At 57.4% G+C, this 18464-nt stretch overlaps 2 protein-coding genes across 4 annotated transcripts; one reads left to right on the top strand and one right to left on the bottom strand.

Moving 5' to 3' along the window:
* Positions 1-1013: 1013 nt before the first annotated feature.
* On the top strand, positions 1014-10909 carry KAT8 (lysine acetyltransferase 8). Of its 3 annotated transcripts, none has more exons than XM_033101712.1 (11): positions 1653-1954; positions 3208-3282; positions 3359-3534; positions 6831-6884; positions 6979-7143; positions 7806-7895; positions 9400-9540; positions 9637-9730; positions 9815-9965; positions 10340-10494; positions 10749-10909. In XM_033101712.1, the coding sequence occupies exons 1-11, from the start codon at positions 1744-1746 to the stop codon at positions 10811-10813; spliced, it is 1377 nt and encodes a 458-aa protein (XP_032957603.1). In that variant the 5' UTR covers positions 1653-1743; the 3' UTR covers positions 10814-10909. The 3 variants fall into 3 exon arrangements, with proteins under 3 accessions (XP_032957601.1, XP_032957603.1, XP_032957604.1); XM_033101713.1 differs by lacking the exon at positions 1653-1954 and adding an exon at positions 2076-3099 and having other exon boundaries at positions 10749-10907; XM_033101710.1 differs by having other exon boundaries at positions 1014-1954; positions 9637-9965; positions 10749-10907.
* Positions 10910-10999: 90 nt separating this feature from the next.
* Positions 11000-16947, bottom strand: PRSS8 (serine protease 8). The gene is made up of 5 exons (XM_033101714.1): positions 16415-16947; positions 12841-13003; positions 12289-12560; positions 12038-12204; positions 11000-11934 (listed from the first exon to the last, which is right to left on the bottom strand). The coding sequence occupies exons 1-5, from the start codon at positions 16497-16499 to the stop codon at positions 11614-11616; spliced, it is 1008 nt and encodes a 335-aa protein (XP_032957605.1). The 5' UTR covers positions 16500-16947; the 3' UTR covers positions 11000-11613.
* Between the last annotated feature and the right edge of the window lie 1517 nt (positions 16948-18464).

Raw genomic sequence — 18464 nt, 5'->3', positions numbered from 1 at the left:
GGCAAGAGAGCTAAGCTCCGGTCTTTGAACTCCACTTGACAATCATTGGTTAATATCTTGTTGGGAAGTGGGGGTGGGGAGGCACTTGAATTCCCCAGGCTGCAAACTGACCCTGGGTGGACAGAATAACAATCTTGAAGATAGGGGTGGGGTAGAGAGCGGGAGAAGGTATTACAATTTTAATTTTTTCTTGCCTTTTTTATATTGTCAGACACCTGGTATTCACTGCCCCTCTCCCCAAACTCCATTTCTCAAAAGCCAAGTGTCATGCAGGGTGTCGTGCAGGGTCTCTGGTCCCGCTCCCCACATAAGAACGCAGGACATAGTGGGGCCCAGGAGCCATAGATAGGGGAGTCATATGACTATATTCTCGCTGGTGGCTGGGTTGGAGACACAGGAAGCAGGAGCCAAACGATCCGCAACCCGCCGTGTGCTTCTCTGCAATCCGCAATCCACACTCCGCCAGCCACCATCTGCTTGCTAGGCCCCCATTCGCTACTAGCATAGCCACAGCAGTTATATTAGTGGCGAATGGCTCACTGGTTACAGCTGATGGCCAACTGGCCGCAGCTGAATGCTATCCAATCACAGTTGACAGCCATTTACCACCCAAGTGAGCACCTTTCCACGTGAGGGCCAGAGCCTGGAAACTGCACTCCTGGTTCTGTCCCCACACTCACAAGTTACCAGCACGTCCCACTGCCATTCCCCACAAATCCCTAACTCAGATATTTCTTGATGTGTAACCTCTGAGCCCCATTCTCTGGCCCTGAGCATTTTGCCCTTCCTAGAATTGTTTCTAAGTCCAATAACCAAATTACAAGTCAAACAAGATTCAGAGAGTGGCCAAGGGGAGTTTACTGAACTGCAATGCACTTGTATTTATACCAGGGATGCCAAAAAATGTACACACATAACTTGTATTTATCTTTTGTTATCGGTATATACTATTACAATTTTAATAGCTTTCTCTTTTCTTAAAATGTGTATGCATTTTTTTTGGCACCCTCCGTGTATACACTAGTAGATAAATAACATGGTTTAACCTTGTACAGCGTACAAAGAGTAGGGTCAGAACCCAGGATTCTTCACCCACTAAGCCCAAGATGCTCTCCACTATGTCCCACTGCCTTTCGCTCGTTTCCATTCCGGGGACGTTTGGTTTTGGGGGCCTGGTCCTTGCTTTGGAAAAACTTGATTTTGAGAAGAGTGACTGGTTGTCCCTGACAGTCCTCCTGCTTCCCCCACCTCAACTGTATCCTTTTCCCACCCTGAACAAGGAGGGCCCATTTCTTCAATCTTCAAAAAACGGGTGGCCGGTATCAGGCTGGTGGAAGTGGCAGCGCGGGGTATTAATTCCAGGCCCACAGACCTAAAATCTGGTAGGCAGGGAGGCTGCTCTGGCGCCGCCCGGTTCAAGCGGGGATAGCGCCCCGTGGACACGGGCACGTCTTGGCTTCCTCAGGTACCAGGGCCTTTAAAAACACGGAGCTGAGGCATCACACCCGGAAAGACCTCTTTTCAGCTCAAGGGTGCAGCCTGAGTTTCACATGGAAAAGAACTAAGTAAAGGACAACCGGCACGGTACACAGCGCCGCGGCCACGACCCGGCCGCACTAACCAATGGTCTCCCGCCACGTCACAGGCCCCACCCCCAGGGCGGCTGCGGCCCCGCCCCAGGAGCTGACCCGGAGCCAAAGGCGCTGCGCGGCGCCGAATTCTGGCGTCACTTCCACTACAGCGATGGCGGCCCAGGGAGCAGCGGCGGCGGTTGCGGCGGCGATCTCAGGGGTCGCGGGGGAGGGCGAGCCAGGGCCCGGGGAGAATGCGGCGGTCGAAGGGACCGCCCCGTCCCCGGGCCGCGTCTCCCCGCCAACCCCGGCGCGCGGCGAACCGGAAGTCACCGTGGAGATCGGAGAAACGTACCTCTGCCGGCGGCCGGATAGCACCTGGCGTGAGGGCGGAGCCCAGGGCCAGGGGGCGGGGCCCACAGGGTGGAGTCGGAGGGCGGGTTCTGTGAGCGGCCGGGAGTCCTGGGGGCGGGGCTTGAGGGGAGGCGAGCGTGGAGTTTCGGGCTGTCCCGGCTTCCGCCTACAAACCCCACGAGTCAGGCAATTACCGAATTTTTCTTGTGCATGTGAAGCTCCTATCCCACTTCCTTGCCCAACCTTAGGCTCCATTCTCTTTTCCTGTGAACCCTGCGTCCTCACTGGTCTCTCCTGTCTCTGCGACTCGCCTTCCACCGGTTCCCTGCAGTCACCTGCGGGGAGGACCTCCCAGAACACACAAACGACCTTCCCCTCCCCGCCCTCCCCTTCTCCTTCCGATGTCACCTCTTCCTTTCCCTCCCCTCCCCTCGTCTTCAAAATAAAGCCCAAATTCCGTAGGAGGGCCTTCCTCTTTGTGATCCCTCTGGTTTCTGGCCACCCCTAACAAACGCCTTGCCAGACCAGACCACGCTACACCCTTGAAAGACCCACCATGTGCCTTTTGCCGCAGTGCCCTCTGCTTAGACTGCCCTTTCTTCCCTTTATCCTTGCTCACCTGGCCAGCTCCTACTCATCCTTTTAACACCATATACCCCCGTGATGTCATTCTGGACTCCCTGCAGGCAAAGTGAGTCATTCCCTTCTGTATCTTCCTGAAACGTTTTCCTCATACCTCAGCCATGATATATGTACCATTGTTGTCGTTGTCTGTCTTCTATCAAAGTGGGGACTTCTGGGGGGGCAGGACTGCTTGTGATTCATTGCTGTGTCCTCTGAACCCCGCAACAACACAGCTTAGGGCCAGACACGCAGCGGTGGCCCTCGTTTAGTGAATAATCGGCTAGTTGTTGGCCACTATACTAAAAGGTGGGCACCTTATCTCTATTTTACAGATGAAGAAATGCCAAAATAACTTGCAAATAAACAAATATAGTAAAACAAGCATTGGATTTGAAGCCAGGCGTAAGCTCAGCTAAGTTTTGGCTCTTACCACTTTTCAAATCTGTGAGCCTGGAGAAGCCTCAGTTTTCTCATCTGTAAAATAAGAATAACAGCCCCAACCCGGCACACCTCACAGGCAGTGATTGGATGGAATGGCAGATGTGGACAGGTGAGGTTCACTTACTTGTATCTGAATCTAGAAACAGCTCCTCAGTGTGAAGGGTGCCCGTGTTCCAGGCCCGCCTGCCTCCTGATCGGAGCCTTTTTTCCTTCACAGATTCTGCCGAAGTGATCCAGTCTCGAGTGAATGACCAGGAGGGCCGAGAGGAATTCTATGTACACTATGTGGGCTGTGAGTGACTGGGGGTGTCTGGGCCTGGGTGGGGCAGAGGGAGGGAAGGGCGGCACCTCATGGCCCGTTCTCACAGTTAACCGGCGGCTGGACGAATGGGTAGACAAAAACCGGCTGGCGCTCACCAAGACGGTGAAGGACGCCGTGCAGAAGAACTCTGAGAAGTACCTGAGCGAGCTGGCTGAGCAGCCGGAGCGCAAGATCACTCGCAACCAGAAGCGCAAGCATGACGAGATCAACCATGTGCAGAAGGTCCGGGCTCCCCCCTTCCCCAGGGCCCCTGGAGGCTCAGCTCCTTCTGCCAGTTCCCCTGGGTCCCAGTGCCAAAACCATAGCACTTCCGTTTCTTAGCTCCTGCAGTACGTCAGAGACTTTTCCTACCGACTTTCATGTCCTCTTCACAGATGAGAAAACTGAGGCTCAGCGAGGGCAAGGGCTTGGCTGCAGTTGCAACAAGGAAATGGCACAGCTGGGCCTGAACTCGGGCCTCTGCACTGATAGCGTGTTTGGTCTTCGTTGGTTGTGCCATATTAGACAAATTGACTTGAAGTCCAAGGGGTAGGAAGAGAATGAATGATACTGGACTCCTGCTATTGCCAAGCACCACGCTGAGTACTGTACGTGTGTGAGCTCATCACGTCCACCCTAACCATTCCGTATCACAGGGACACTTTTTTTGTTTTGGTAGATAAGGAAGCAGGCTCAGAGAGGTTAAGTAACACGCCCAAGGTCACACAGCTAGTAAAAGGGTGGGCTGGACTTAGAATAATAATGGCAAACATTTATTGGCTCCGGACCCAGAGTTTTAGGCTAAGTATTTTAATACCACTCATGTTTCCCAGCAGCCCTGTGAGGTAAGCATTATTGTCGCCAGTTTACAAGGGAGGTACGGATAGGTTTAGGAACTCAGTCAGAATTAGATTTGCCAACCAGATTGTCCTACTTCAGGGACACATCCTTAACCATGACTTTGACACATCCTAGAAACTCAGGCCACTGGTTTCCAAAACCCGGGTTCTTGTCCCTGGCCTGCCTGCCCCTGGGAGATTACCTTCCTTCCACTCTGTGCCTCAGTTTCTTGATGTGTAAAATGGGGGTGCAAAGGAGAACTGGGTTTTTTGAGCTCTGAAGGCACAGATATTCGTTATTTCAACCAGTGGGATTTCATCCTTCTGAGTACCTGGTGCTTGCAGCCGTGTTTTTCAAACCGTGGGGCACAGCTGTTAATAGATTAACAAGTTAATTCAGTGGGTTGTGACCAGCATTTAAATGTTTAAAATGAAAGAAAGAAATAGGAGTACTTTGCACTTTATTAAAGGTAAGTATTATTTTGAGAACCTTTTATTTCACACAAACGCACACGCCAACATCAGCTAACGTAGAGTGCTTAAGTGCACCTCCTACTGTGGGTTCTGATAAAAAAAGAAAATTGAAACACCCTGAACTAGAAAGACCCCTCAAGGTCCAATTGAACTTCATGTGATAAATGGAAATGTTCTATATCTGTGCCATCCAGTGCAATAGCCACTAGCCACCTGTGGCTGTTGAGAACTTGAAATGTGTTCAGAAATGTGTGACTAAGAAATCAATTTTCTTTAAATTGAATGAATTGGAATTTCAGTAGCCACAGGTCGGTATGGGCTACTCGATTGGACAGCACAGGTTCTCAGCCAGTTTGCACTGGCCAGTTACGTCCCAAAGATGTGCCCTGGAGCTGGCCATCGGCCGGATGGGGAGCAGTGGGCCAGTGGTGAGAAAATCAAAGAATGGCTGATCGTCAAGCTAACAGTCGGCAAGTTTCTTCAGAACCTAATTCATGTTTAATTCTAAATAAATTGCAGCATCTATGAAAAGTAGTGTTTTTGTAGTTCTTTAATGCATTTGCTTGAAGAGGATTGTTTTGTGAGAGTTGGGGAATATGTTTTAAGGAAGAAACCATATGAGGAAGAAAACCTTTCTTCCCGTCTCTTGTCAGTTAGGTTTGGAGTTGGACAGATGATGAGCCTAGGCCCAGCTGTGCTGAGTACCAGTTTTGTGACCTTGGACAAGTGACCGTACCTCTGTGCCTCAGTTTCCTCTTTTGTGCAGCGTGGATAATGAGCACTCTGGTCTCGGGCTTATTGTGAGGACTAAATGAAATAATGCCTGTGGAGTGCTTGGCACTTGGAATAAATGGCAGCTAGCCTGTCCCCAAGGGCAAGTGATGTCACCTCTCCCTGCCTGTTTACTTCTCTGTGTATCAGGGTTGCCAAAAGGGTTAAATGAGGCCACACTGCAAAGTGCTCTGTGGAGGGGGTTCTGGGTAAAACGCTGGCCCCTTGCTCCCTGCTCAGCTCCAGGGCAGGGCCACCGTCTGCTCTGATGAAGGTCCTGGGCCTTCCAGGGTCCCCAACCCATTGTCAGGCTGTACTTGGTTCCTCCTACAGCGTCTGGCCTGGGAACAGGCTGTGCTGTGAGTGTGACGTCCCTGCTCTAAGGACATGGAAAATAGGGAAAACCAAGTGGGGGCACTGGTTGGGAAAACCAAGTGGGGAAAACTGTCGTTGGCCTCGTATTCCTGACGTGGAAAGGAGACAGTATACCCTGCCTCCTGGGGGGAGGAAGGGAGCTGGGCCCTAAGGCACAGGACCGGAAAGAGCACAGTGAAAACAATTACAAGCTGTAGCTCACCCCGTGCACTCACCTGGCTCACGCTCTGGTCTGGGCTGAGAAGCATTTTTCCGGTAGCAGTAGGATTGGGAAGGGCATTCAAGGTGGAAGGAACTGCATGTACGGAGGCACGGAGGCTGGAAGAGGGGAGTTGGCAGCAGGGGAGACTGAAAGGGGCTGAAGCCGGAGACTGGGACTCTTAAGGAGACCCAGTCAACTGTCCAGACCTGAGGTGGTGGCAGTGGCCATTTGGAGTGGGACAGAGCATTCCAGAGAGGGGCCGGTTCCAGAGAGTTCAGGGAGGTAGGGTTGAAAGGATTTGGCCTTTAATTTGATGCCAGGCTGAGGGGAAGAGCCTTAAGAGCAGGCCCATGATTGGTCTTGGGTAGTTGGACGGGAGGTGATGGTCCCAGTGAGATGGGGAGCCCAGGAGGAGGAGGAGGTTTGCAGAGAGGAAAGGCCCAGTTCCCTTCGGGGCGCCTTGAGTCTGATGTGGAAGGACCTCTTGGAGCCGTTCCCTGGGCACGCAGCTCCTCGGTGGTCAGGAAAGAGGTCCGGGCACATTGGCAGGCAGTTCCTGTGAAGGGCATGAAAGACCAGACCTGTTAGTTCATCTCACCACAGTTTTGGCTGAGCTAGATTGATCCCCTTGTATCCTTGCCCTGGTCGTCTGACGAAAGATGCACACGCGGGCGTCAGGGATGGCTGGGGTGTATTTGTAGACAGGCAGGCGGGAGAGGAGCGCGGACCAGCGAGCTTCAGAACCAGGTAAAACAAGTCAGCTGTTCATGTGATTACTGCCATTCAGGGGGAGAGGTCTGCAAGACGGGAGGGAGGGAAGTACTGGGTCCTGCCTGCCACGAGTGCTCACGCCTGTTCACGGCTCTTTCCTTGCCCAGACCTATGCGGAGATGGACCCCACGACCGCGGCTTTGGAGAAGGAGCATGAGGCGGTAAGCAGGGCAGGGGTCCTGACGCGGCACAACCCCCCCCCCCCCCCCCCCCCGTCTCCCTTGCTCCCCCTGAGCCATCCACTGCCTTGCACAGATCACCAAGGTCAAGTACGTGGACAAGATCCACATCGGGAACTATGAAATCGATGCCTGGTACTTCTCGCCCTTCCCGGAAGATTACGGCAAACAGCCAAAGCTCTGGCTGTGCGAGTACTGCCTCAAGTACATGAAGTACGAGAAGAGCTACCGCTTCCACCTGGTGAGGCCACGCGTGGGGCGCTGGGGCGTGGGGACAGCAGCCCTGGGGACGGGTGGGCCCGCGGCATGGCGTCCGGGAAAAAGCTGCCCGTGGGTCTGGAGACCAGGATTCGGCCTGGCTCTGTCTGCCTCTGCTGCAGTGACCTTGGCAGTCTGCAGTTTCCTCTTCTGTGGAATGGGGACAGTGATCCTGCCCTCCCCCTCCTCAGGTCCCTTGCCCTTGACCACAGTTTATGAAGGCCCGCTCAGTGCCAAAGCAGAAGCCAGCACAGCCCTGAGCAGTGGGCCCGAAAGGTGTGGGCAGGTGGAGGCCTTGGCACATGGCCACTGCCCTGGGTGTTTTTCCAAGGTGGGGTCCGGGCCAAAGTCAGGCACTTTGGAAAATACCGTGATCGTAGAGCCGAGCCTGCCCGAGCTCCCTAGAGCCCAGCGGGCTGGGACTAGAAGCTACCTAGCGGTGGGATGTACGAGCCACTCACCCAGCCCCTCTGAGCCTTGCTCTCTTCACCTGTAAAACACCCTGCCTCCTCAGGTGGTTGGGAGGTGAAGGCTGAACACAGGGTCTGCATATGGGGACGCTCAGAGAAGCAGCCCCACGGGCAGGGTGGGGCGCCTGGCAGAGAACCTCAGGGTCCCAGCCTCTGCCTCCCGCCCCCCTCCCAGGGCCAGTGCCAGTGGCGGCAGCCGCCCGGGAAGGAGATCTACCGCAAGAGCAACATATCTGTGTACGAGGTGGATGGTAAAGACCACAAGGTGAGCCAGGTGGTGGTGGTGGGGGTGACCTCCCGGACGACTTCCACGCCGGTGGAAGACAGAGGCCACCTCACTAGGAGCCCCGCGGCACAGGCACGCGGGGTCAGGCTCAGCCTGGCGCTTGGCCCACCTGGTGCACAGTGAGCACGTGCCCTGCGGTGCCAGCCTCGGGGACCGGGCTCTGTTCTTTCCCTGAGGACTTGTCTCCTGATGGGGCAGCTTAGGTTTGGGTGGTTCTGGAACCCAGAGGGGAGGTTGCCGTGCCTGCGGCTGCTGCTAGAACCACTGTCTCTTTCTGCCTGAAGAAAAGGTGTTTGCCTCTCCCTGGGAGGGAACTGCTTTGTGTAAGATTTCCTGCCTGCCAGCCCTGCGTCTCTGATGGCTCAGTTCCTTGTTTCCGACAAAGAGACTTCAGTGGGGCCAGGTGGGGCCTGTGGGACCTGCCTTTGCTGTCGTTGAGAACATGGCCTTTCCTTACTCAGTCCGGGAAGGTCTCACCAAACGTCCCTGTTTCCCATGGAAGGACAATAGACGAAGACGAAGAGGGCAGGCTTCTCGGGGCTCTTAGCTTCACATCACCCTGGCACTTCCTGGCTGACCTCAGACAAGTTACTTAACGTTGTGTGTTCCTGTTTCCTCATCTGTGAGACAGGAGTCAGTATTTACCCCAGGGGTTGTTAGCGGTGTACCTGCGACCGCAGTCACGTCTTTGCAGGGCGTCTGGCAGCCAGTCGGTGCTTACTGACGGGGCATCATCAGTGCCCTGTCGGGGCTCAGGCAGTCCTGTGAGGAGCAGCCTGGGGGCTGTCCACTGAGCCCAGGTCTTCCCCACCACCGGGTGGTGCCTTCCTGAGCACCACCGGGGAGTGGCAGACAGGGCTCCAGCGGGTGACTTGGCTGTTCTTGCCAGCTCTGCCCTCTGCTGCCTTGAGGTCTCAGGCACACGCTTCCTCGCCCAGAACCTGTTTCCTCCTGAGTGAATGGGAGGAGCCATGCTGGGCTTACACCTTGTTGGGTCATGAGAGTGGATACAAAACAGGTCATACCCCAGAGGGACCCTTGACCTGTGCCAGGAAGCCAACCTCAAAGTCCCGTTGTTCCTCCCGACCTTGGTCTCTGGCCTGGGTGGGTGTCTGGGCAGCAGGGCGGCTGGTGAGACTCGGCAAGTGGCCAGGCGGGCCAACCACTCAGGCTTTGGAGGCGGGCTCAAGGCTCGTCCATTCAGTAAACAGTGACCAAACACCCAGCTCCGCGCTTAGCCAGCCCTGGGCCAGGTGCTGGGACACAGCCTGAACCAACCACCTGAGCTGCACTGTGCACGTGTACACACACACACACACACACACACACACACACACACACACAGAAACCCCACGCTGCCGTTCTGCTGAGAAGGCTGCTGCTCTCTGGCCTGGCCCTCGCAGGGCAGGGGGCAGCTCTGGCCCAGGCCGCAGTGCGCTGCTTGTCCTTGGTCCTGAGCCTGCGCCCACCTCCCCCGCCTCAGATTTACTGTCAGAACCTATGTCTGCTGGCCAAGCTCTTCCTGGACCATAAAACGCTGTACTTCGACGTGGAGCCCTTCGTCTTCTACATCCTGACCGAGGTGGATAGGCAGGGAGCCCACATCGTTGGCTACTTCTCCAAGGTGCAGCTCGGATGCCCAGGGTGAGGGAGGGTGGGGCGTGTGAGCTGCAGGGGGGGGCTGAGCCCTCCCAAAGGTCCTGACCTCCCGCCCCTGCAGGAGAAGGAGTCTCCAGATGGGAACAACGTGGCCTGCATCCTGACCTTGCCCCCCTACCAGCGCCGTGGCTATGGAAAGTTCCTCATTGCTTTCAGTGAGTGGCTCCTGGCCTCCCAGGAAGGGGCTGGAGTGCGTGGGCAGAGCTGGGTTTGCAGGACTCCGTTTCTCCCACTGCCAGGTTATGAGCTATCCAAGCTGGAAAGTACGGTCGGCTCCCCTGAGAAGCCGCTGTCAGACCTGGGCAAACTCAGCTACCGCAGCTACTGGTCTTGGGTCCTGCTGGAGATTCTGCGAGACTTCCGTGGCACACTGTCCATCAAGGACCTCAGGTGAGGCCCAGGTCCCAGTCCTGTCCATCAGGGACCCCAGGTGAGGCCCTGTCCCCAGCCCTGTCCATCGGGGACCTCAGGTGAGGCCCAGGTCCCAGCCCTGTCCATCAAGGACCCCAGGTGAGGCCCCGGCCCCAGCCCTGTCCATCGGGGACCTCAGGTGAGGCCCTGGCTCCAGCCCTGTCCATCAGGGACCCCAGGTGAGGCCCCGGCCCCAGCCCTGTCCATCGGGGCCCTTGTGAGGCGGGCTTCCTAGGACCCTCACACAGGGAAGGGTCCTCCTAGGATTGGCCAGGCTTCTACCCCTGACCCCTACGGGCCCAGCAGACCCCCACTAAGGAACCTCTGGCATCTGCTCCGGCCCCTTTGTGCAGCCAGATGACCAGCATCACGCAGAATGACATCATCAGCACTCTGCAGTCCCTTAACATGGTCAAGTACTGGAAAGGCCAGCATGTCATCTGTGTCACGCCCAAGCTGGTGGAGGAACACCTCAAAAGTGCCCAGTATAAGAAACCACCCATAACAGGTAGGTGGGGGCTGCCTAGGGCTGGGGGGTGGAGTTAAGGATTCTTGGGAACCCAGGCCTCCTTTTCGCTGTCACATGGTCCCAAACCAGTCGGACCAGCTCCCAGCTCCCAGCTCCCAGGCCCGGGGCAGGCTGCTCATGCCTGGGCTTCCCTGCCCCCTCCCAGGACTCAGTCGGCCCTTGTTCTCACCTGGAGGTGAAACCTGGCCTGGGCCCAGGGGTGCAGCCGCCCCTCACGCCTCTTTTCCCCACAGTGGACTCTCTCTGCCTCAAGTGGGCGCCCCCCAAGCATAAGCAAGTCAAACTCTCCAAGAAGTGAGTAGCCTGGGGCCTGCTGGACCTGCACCTCCTTCCCCTGCCTGTAAATATGTACAGACCTGTTCCGTCATTTTTTTAATAAAGAACATTCTGCTGGTGGCTCTGGGCTCCGGGGGTGGGAGAAGATGCCAAGAGCTGATCTCCTTCGAGGCACGTCACACACACAGCCAGCTGTGCTCAAAATGTTTTACTCCTTCTTGCTCCTTGTGCCCCCCTCCCCGAGATCCCAGCCCAAGCCCAGTTCCGGTGGGGGCTCATTCCTCCGGAGTCCACGAGTCGGGGCTCAAGGGGGGCCTGGCAGCCGATGAGGCAGGATGGGGGCCTGTTCTGTCCTCGCAAATGTGTGGCCCACAGGTGACCCGAGCCCGGAAGACGAGAGGAGCGTGAAGAGATGGGGGCTCCTCAGGCAGAATGGGGGCACGGAGCCAGCCCCTCAGCAGCAGTCGGCGGGCAACTGCCCAGTCTTTAAGACACAAGAGCCAGGGCCCATTTCCGTGGGGGGCCCCACAGGAGCACAGCCAGTGGGCTCATGGACAGCAGGTGGCCAGAGCTACTGCCAGTACCACGGGCAGTAAAACCCAACTGGGCTGTGGTCCTAAAGAACACACCCCACTGAGTAGGCACAGAAGTCCAGGATGGGACCCAGGTCCACGGATTCCTGGGAGGAAGGGGTGACAAGCCAGGCCCCAGGCCCAACGAGTGTCACAGAGGGTCCAGGTGCGTTCCTGGAGACAGGTAGGCATCCGTTCTTGGGTGCGGCATGGCAGTCCTGGCGGCAGGGTCAGCTCGCAGGGGAGCAGCTCAGAGCTCCCAGTGTGCGTGGAGGAGGCCCAGGGTTAGGGCTAGTGGCAGCAGGAGGATGGGCCCCAGCCGTCCCCGGGCAGGGGCAGAGGCGAAGGCCAGATGGTTCCTGCAGAGGCCGATGTCGGGCTGCGACTCCTGGGTCTGGCCCACCACACGGGGCTGTACCTCTGCCTGGTGGTGAATCCAGGAGGCGTAGGTGGAGGTCAGAGTGTACACGCCAGGCCTGTTGGGGGCGCCACAGGCATCACCCCAGCTCACAATGCCTGCCAGGTACCAGAGGCCCCCAACAGGGCAGGACAGTGGCCCCCCAGAGTCACCCTGAGGAGAAAAGCCATATGACAGCAGTCAGGACCGGCCCCAGGCTACAATCCTGTTGCTCAGGATACACTCATCTCGTCTGTTCCCTGGCCCCTGTGTTTACCTGGCAGGCGTCCTTGCCCCCCTTCACGTAACCAGCACACACCATGTCCTGCTGGATGTAGTGGGGCTCGCCGGGCTTCACGTTGATGTTATACAGGCAGTTACACGTCTCCCGACTGATGAGTGGCACCTCGAGCTGCTGTAGTGGCCGGGGGGCCTGGAGGCTCACTGTGGGGGCAGCAGAGGCTTAGCCAGGGCCCCCAACACTGAGTCAGGCTCCCTCCATGCCGCCCACTGTCCCCGCCCCCTCACCTGAGGAGGCCACGTAGCCCCATCCAGTGACCGTGCACTGGAGCCCATTGGGGAAGGAGGCGTTGGCCGCGGGGAGGCAGATGGGCCGGATGTAGCGGGAGAAGCTGACGGGGCTGCTGAGTCGCAGGAGGGCGATGTCGCCCTGGGAGCCCTCCTGCTGGTAGCTGGGGTGGACGAGGACGTGGGCCACGGTGCGGACCTCCGCCTCAGGCGTGAAGGAGTCCAGCTGGTGGGCCCCCAGCCTCACCTCGTACATTTCCTTTTGGTGCTCCCTGCAAGTAGGACACAGGGACCCGGGACATCTGTCCTGCTCCCCCGACCCGTTACTGGGCATCCAGCCCAGGTTCTGATCCCAGGCAAAGGGCTCAGATGGTGCCCTCATGTTACCCTAGGACCTGTGTCCTCTGGCCTTCTCCCCTGACACGTCCTTTCAGACTACCAATACCCCCAGACCCAACTCAAGAACCCCAACCTCCGACCTAAACTGCTCCCTGAACTTGGGCCTCCAGCCCCCTTTTGACTTCTGCCCCCTGCCACCCACTCTGCTGGTACCTGGGGAAGCAGTGAGCAGCCGACAGCACCCACTTCTCAGACACGAGAGAACCACCACACACGTGGGTGCCATCAAAGAGGATGCTGACCTGCCAGGGCCACTGGCCAGGGACGGCGCTGCTGCCACCGGTGACTCGTGCCTGGGAAGCCACACCGCAGGAGGCTGCCGGGGAGGAAGAGGAGGAGTCAGGCCCTGCGGGGGGAGGGGGGGCCACAGCAGGTCCTTGGCCCGCCACCCTGACAAAGCCCTGGAGATCTGGTGTGGACCCCGGGAAGTGAATTCACAGAAGCCAGCCATCCCGTGTCCCCTTCCCACAGCTTCCCAGGTATCAGCTTTGCCGCGGTGCCATCCTTGCCCCATCACCCAGTTCAGGTCTCACAGCCTCCTTGCTCTCAGGCCTTCCTGCCTCCCATCCAGTCCACCTCTTAGGAGTCTGAAGCTTATTATAAACGAGAAACCTGGCCACGTCACCTTCCGTGCCACTGCCATCTACTCCAGCTGGCCCTCTGCCTGTTCCAGGCTTGGGGCCACACGCTTGTTCACCTCTAGATGTTGGCTTCTCCAGGTCACTCTGCCTAGAATACCTTTGCTCATCCCTACTTTGCCCAGCAGATTTTGATTTGCCTACGGCGACTGTTCAGATGGCAGCCCCTCCTCAGCCTGCCCTGATGTGCTGAGTTGGGCAATGCCAGGCTCTCCCAGGGCCTGTGCTTCTCTGACACTGCCCGATACCATGACTGTTCTGTGGCTGCTTCAACCACACCAACCTGGGCACTCCCTAAGGGCAGGCGCCCGTGTCCCCAGCGCCCCGCACGGGTTGGTCACACAGATAGAGTCCTGGATGTCTGCTGAACAAAGGAACAGAACAGCTGGGCTCCTGCCCCACCCCCACAGGGGCCAGCTGTTTGGAATAGGACCCAAGTGCCCTTCAACTGCCCTTCTCCTCTTCCCAGGAGCAGAAAAAACTGCCCAGCCAGGCTCCTCCTCCTCATAATAATGACTGTCGTGCGGGGTGTCAGGCGGGGTCTCTGGTCCCACTCCCCACATAAGAACCCAGGACATGGTGAGGCCAAACAGGAACACCCACGGAGCCATAGGTAGGGGAGTCACACCACTATATTCTCGTTGGCGGCTGGGTCGGAGAAACAGGAAACAGGAGCCACACAATTCTCAACCCTCACTGCGCCGCTTGCAGGCTCAGCCACCATCTTCTTGCTAGCTCCCCCTTTTCTGCTAGCCTAGCCACGGCAGTTATATTCATGGCCAATGGCTCACTGGTTACAGCTGACGGCCAACTAGCCACAGCTGCTGGCCATTTGATCACAGTCGATGGCCATTTACTACCTGAGCCAGCACCTTTCTATGTGAGGCTGAGAGCCTGAAAACTGCTTTTTGGGGCTCTGTCCCCACACTCCACCCCTACAGGGTCTCGCCTCACAATCTACGTGACAAGCATCTTCCGCGAGGGGCCCTGTGCGAGGAGCCTGGAGGTGAATGCTATTTCCTGGACACAGCCAAGCTCTCTGGTCACAGCCAGGGTTTCTCAAGGCACCACCAGTACTTCTGGGCACAGCCAGACTTCCTGGACTTCTTAGGGTACCACTAGTCTCCCCGGGCACACGAGGGCTTCTCAGGGCACTGCCACTCTCTCTGGACACAGCCAGACTTCCTGGACTCAGCCAGGGCTCTAAGGGCACTGCCACTCTCTCTGGGCTCAGCCAGACTTCCTGGACACAGCCAGGGCTCTCAGGGCACTGCCACTCTCTCTGGACACAGCCAGACTTCCTGGACACAGCCAGGGCTCTCAGGGCACTGCCACTCTCTCTGGGCCTCTCAGGGCACTGTGCTGGAACAACAGCGGCTCACAGTCAAGGTGCTTACATATTCTCTATGGCAGCCGGTCAAGACACAAAAGCAAACATCTGCCAGTTCCACTACATGGTGGTATGTTCCCAAACAGTCAAGTGGTCAATTAAATTAGGGATGGAAGGCAATTCCCCATAGTCCATAGTCATTTGCCAGGGCTGTCCTGGGGGTGAGGGATGACCTTGACCTCACCCTCAGCTCCCACGGAGGACTCAGCAAGCATTTCCTCCTGGGACTACAGGTCCTGCATCCGGGCTGCCTCAGCAAGCACGTCCCAGATCACAGGGCTGCAACAACCTTTGCTTTCTCTGGCCTCTGCTGGTTGGGGAACTGTCCATGTCTTCCCACCCCTCCACAGGGGTCCAGCTCTCAGGCAGCTGCTCCTCCTGGTCTTCCTGCAACTGAGTGTTCATATGCACAAACTGCTCCACTGCCCTTTGGGGAGCTTTGGCCGACACCATACCCTGCTCGTTGCGCCATTTGTAGTGCAGGGGATCCTGCCGACTACGCCATGTGTTGTGCGGGGTGTCAGGCGGGGTCTCTGTTCCCGCTCCCCACACAAGAACGCAGGATATGGCTAGGCCAAAAAGGAACACCCACGGAGCCATAGGTAGGGAAGTCATACCACTATGGTCTCACTGGAGGCTGGGTTTACACGACGTGCAACCTGCTGTCCGCTTTGCTACCAACTGACCAACTCTCCTCCACTCTCCTTCAGTCTCCTCCTCTCTCCGCTCTCTCCTCGACTTCCCTCCATAGCCGCGGCAGTTATATTCATGGCCAATGGCTCACTGGTTACAGCTGACGGCCAACTAGCCACAGCTATTGGCCATTTGATCACAGTCGATGGCCATTTACTACCTGAGCCAGCACCTTTCTATGTGAGGCCGAGAGCCTGGAAACTGCTTTTTGGGGCTCTGTCCCCACAATGACAATAGCTACTATTTAGTGACTGTTCAAGGCCCTGAAGGGGCTTTCACTTCCTTATCTTCTGGATTCCTCAAACAGCCCCAAGAGACACACAGAATCAACTTCATTTCAGAGGGGAAGGGACTGAAAATCCGACGTAGTCTGGGGGTGTGCCCTTGAATAAAGGAGACCCTTGATTTGTTTCCCTCAAAACAGCCCACCTTTGGGTTCAAATCCCAGCTCTACCACTTCCTGCCTGCGTGCCTTTGGGCACACAGGTTCCGCGCCTTAGTTATCGGTGGAGCAGGGCTATAATCTCTGTCTCACAGAGCTACTGGGGGGACTTAAATACTAAGACACTAACGGGTGGGTGGTTCTGGCAGAGAGAGGGTCAGGTACTCGTTAAATACTCCATGGAAATCTGAATCCACGTCCTGTCCTTTTCCCCTCCCCCGCTACCCCCAACCCCTTTTTTCCCCTCCCCCCGACCCCCCCCACTGCAAGCTTCACCTTCTGCCTCGGCCCCCTCAACTCCTGGAGGGCAAGAGAAAGAGAGAGGGGTAAGCAGGGAAGACCCAAGATCCCAGACCCCTTAGCACGTGCCACTTCTCGGGAAAGCTGTCCCTCCCCTACCCCCCCACCCCGAGCTCAAAGCTGAAGGGAGAGGGAGAAGCCAAGCGCTAGGGAGCTGGGCTTCTGGAGTCCAGGATAAGAGATGTGCCCCAGAGAAGGGTTATACCCTGGCCCCTGTGCACCACCCCTCCCCATGCTCCCACCCGCGCGGACACAGTCACTCACCCAGACCAGACCGGAATGATCCAAGCAAAAGCAGAATGGCCACAGCCTTTAGCCGCTTAGGCCCCAGGTCTGCCCTCTGGGCCATGGCCCAGGATGAGGGCCCCTGGGGAGACGCCAGGCACCCAAAGGAAGGGACCTAGGACTGGTTGAGAAGGCAAGATCCAGATGTTGGGCCCAGAGGGCCGGGATCCCGGAATCCACGTTGGGAAGATCGGAGCAGGTGTCCAAGGGCCACTTCAAAGGCAGGGCGCGGGCACACGGGGAAATGCTGCAGTCTCTGCGTCCACAGCTGTCCGTCAGTGAGGACTCGTCCCCAGCATGGCCTGGCTACGCAGAGACCTTCCTGAGTGGCAGCTCCTGGGAGAAAGGAATCTACCTGCCCGCTCCTCCCCTGGCCCCGCCCTCTCCGCTCAGGTCGGCCAACTTCTGGAGCCACCCAAGTCCTAAATCCTCCCAGCCCCCCAGCGTGTGTGTGTGTGTGTGTGTGTGTGTGTGTGTGTGTGTGTGTGTCTGCGCGTGTGTCTGCGTGCTGGGGGTTGATTAACCAGAGAGCAGCCCTAGGCAGGGCAGGAAACTGGAAACCCTTTGGTCCCAGGTCTCTCAGGTCTCCCAGACCAGTTATGTCCCCCAGGGCCTGGCCCAGCCTTTGTTATCTTGGGGCCACAGCCGCTCCTCCCCCCTTCCCTCCTCAGGCCGGCACCTGAACCTAGGACACCTGGGTTTGCCCCAGGCTAGGGCTGTTTTGGGCCCTTCTGTAAAGCCTGAAACCTCTTATGTGTGCTCAGCTGCGGTGAGCGTGTCTGGCAAGGACAATCATCTCACAAATATTTACTGAGTGTCGGTTCTGTTCCAAGCACGAGAGACAAAACAGACACTGTCCCTGCCTTCCTTGAGCTCACCCGGAAGTAGGGATGACCAACTTGACTCAAACAATCATACAAGCAATTATAGAATGATTTCCAACAAGGAACTGTGATGAAGAAAATTAGAATGGAGGTTCTGGGAGCCACTCACGGGAGCCGCTCACGGGAGCCTGACGTAGGCTGGCGGGGACAAGGGCTCCGCAAGGAAATGCCTTCAACCCCGAGGCCAAACGGGGCTGTGAAAAGTAGTTCCCAGGACAACGGGGGAAGAGCGGAGCCTTCTGGGCGGGGGGGGGGGGGGGGGGGGGCGCAGGGGGCAGAGGTTCAGAGAAAGAAGGTCCCAGCCACCGGGTCAGGGGTCAGGCACATCCCCTGAGAGGGTGAGTCTGGGGGCAAATGCCATGTTGGCGTTAAGCTTCAGGAAAACAGCCCCGCCTCCCCACCCACCCTCCATGTAGACTAGGCACCTGGACCTGTGGGCCAGATCTTCAGGGTCCAGGTGGTGGGAGCAGGGGGCTGGGGGAGGGGGACGGGGGGGAGGGCCGGACCCTGGGTGAGAAGACAGTGCTGACCGTGGAAGGGGCCTAAACTGGGGAGGAGGGGGCAAGACACTGGGCCTTGTGGGTAGAGGGTAGGGGAATGGCATATGGGTGACTGGGTATGGGGAATAGGTGGGGAAGTATGTCCCTGCAGAGATTCCAGGCAATATTCTATTTGGGACCTGACAGCTAAAACTAAGCCTGGCCCTCTAAGAACCCCTGTCCATCTCCCCCGTCCCTCCCGAGAGAACTGCCCTCTAGGTCTCCCCTCGCCCATCCTCTGCCTACTCAACCCAGAGATTTGACTCCGGCCCCAGAGGTGACCCCTCTGCCACCCTCATCCACTGGCTTCCACCCCAGGGAACCCCCTTTCCCAGGTCCCCATTTGCCCTTTTTCTGTGCTCAAACGCTCAAACATCACTTCTATGACCCTTTCCTGAACCCCAGCCAGGGGTGTCCCTACGTGTTCCCCACGACATAGGAAGTACTTTGTGGGCTTATCCCTGAGACCCTCGCTGTGGCAGGGGTCATGCTTGAATCAGTGCAGGGAGGCACCAGTGGTGGGTAAGGTGTGGCGTGCAGACAAGAAGGGTGAGGGGGTCCAAGCCCGGGGCCACTGGGCAGGATGTGACAGTGCTGGGCTCTTGA

Source organism: Rhinolophus ferrumequinum (assembly GCF_004115265.2).
Source record: "Rhinolophus ferrumequinum isolate MPI-CBG mRhiFer1 chromosome 15 unlocalized genomic scaffold, mRhiFer1_v1.p scaffold_54_arrow_ctg1_1, whole genome shotgun sequence".
In the NCBI taxonomy this organism is placed as follows: domain Eukaryota; kingdom Metazoa; phylum Chordata; class Mammalia; order Chiroptera; family Rhinolophidae; genus Rhinolophus; species Rhinolophus ferrumequinum.
Note: the sequence above shows the minus strand (reverse complement) of the source record. Positions and strands in the feature narration are given on the sequence as shown.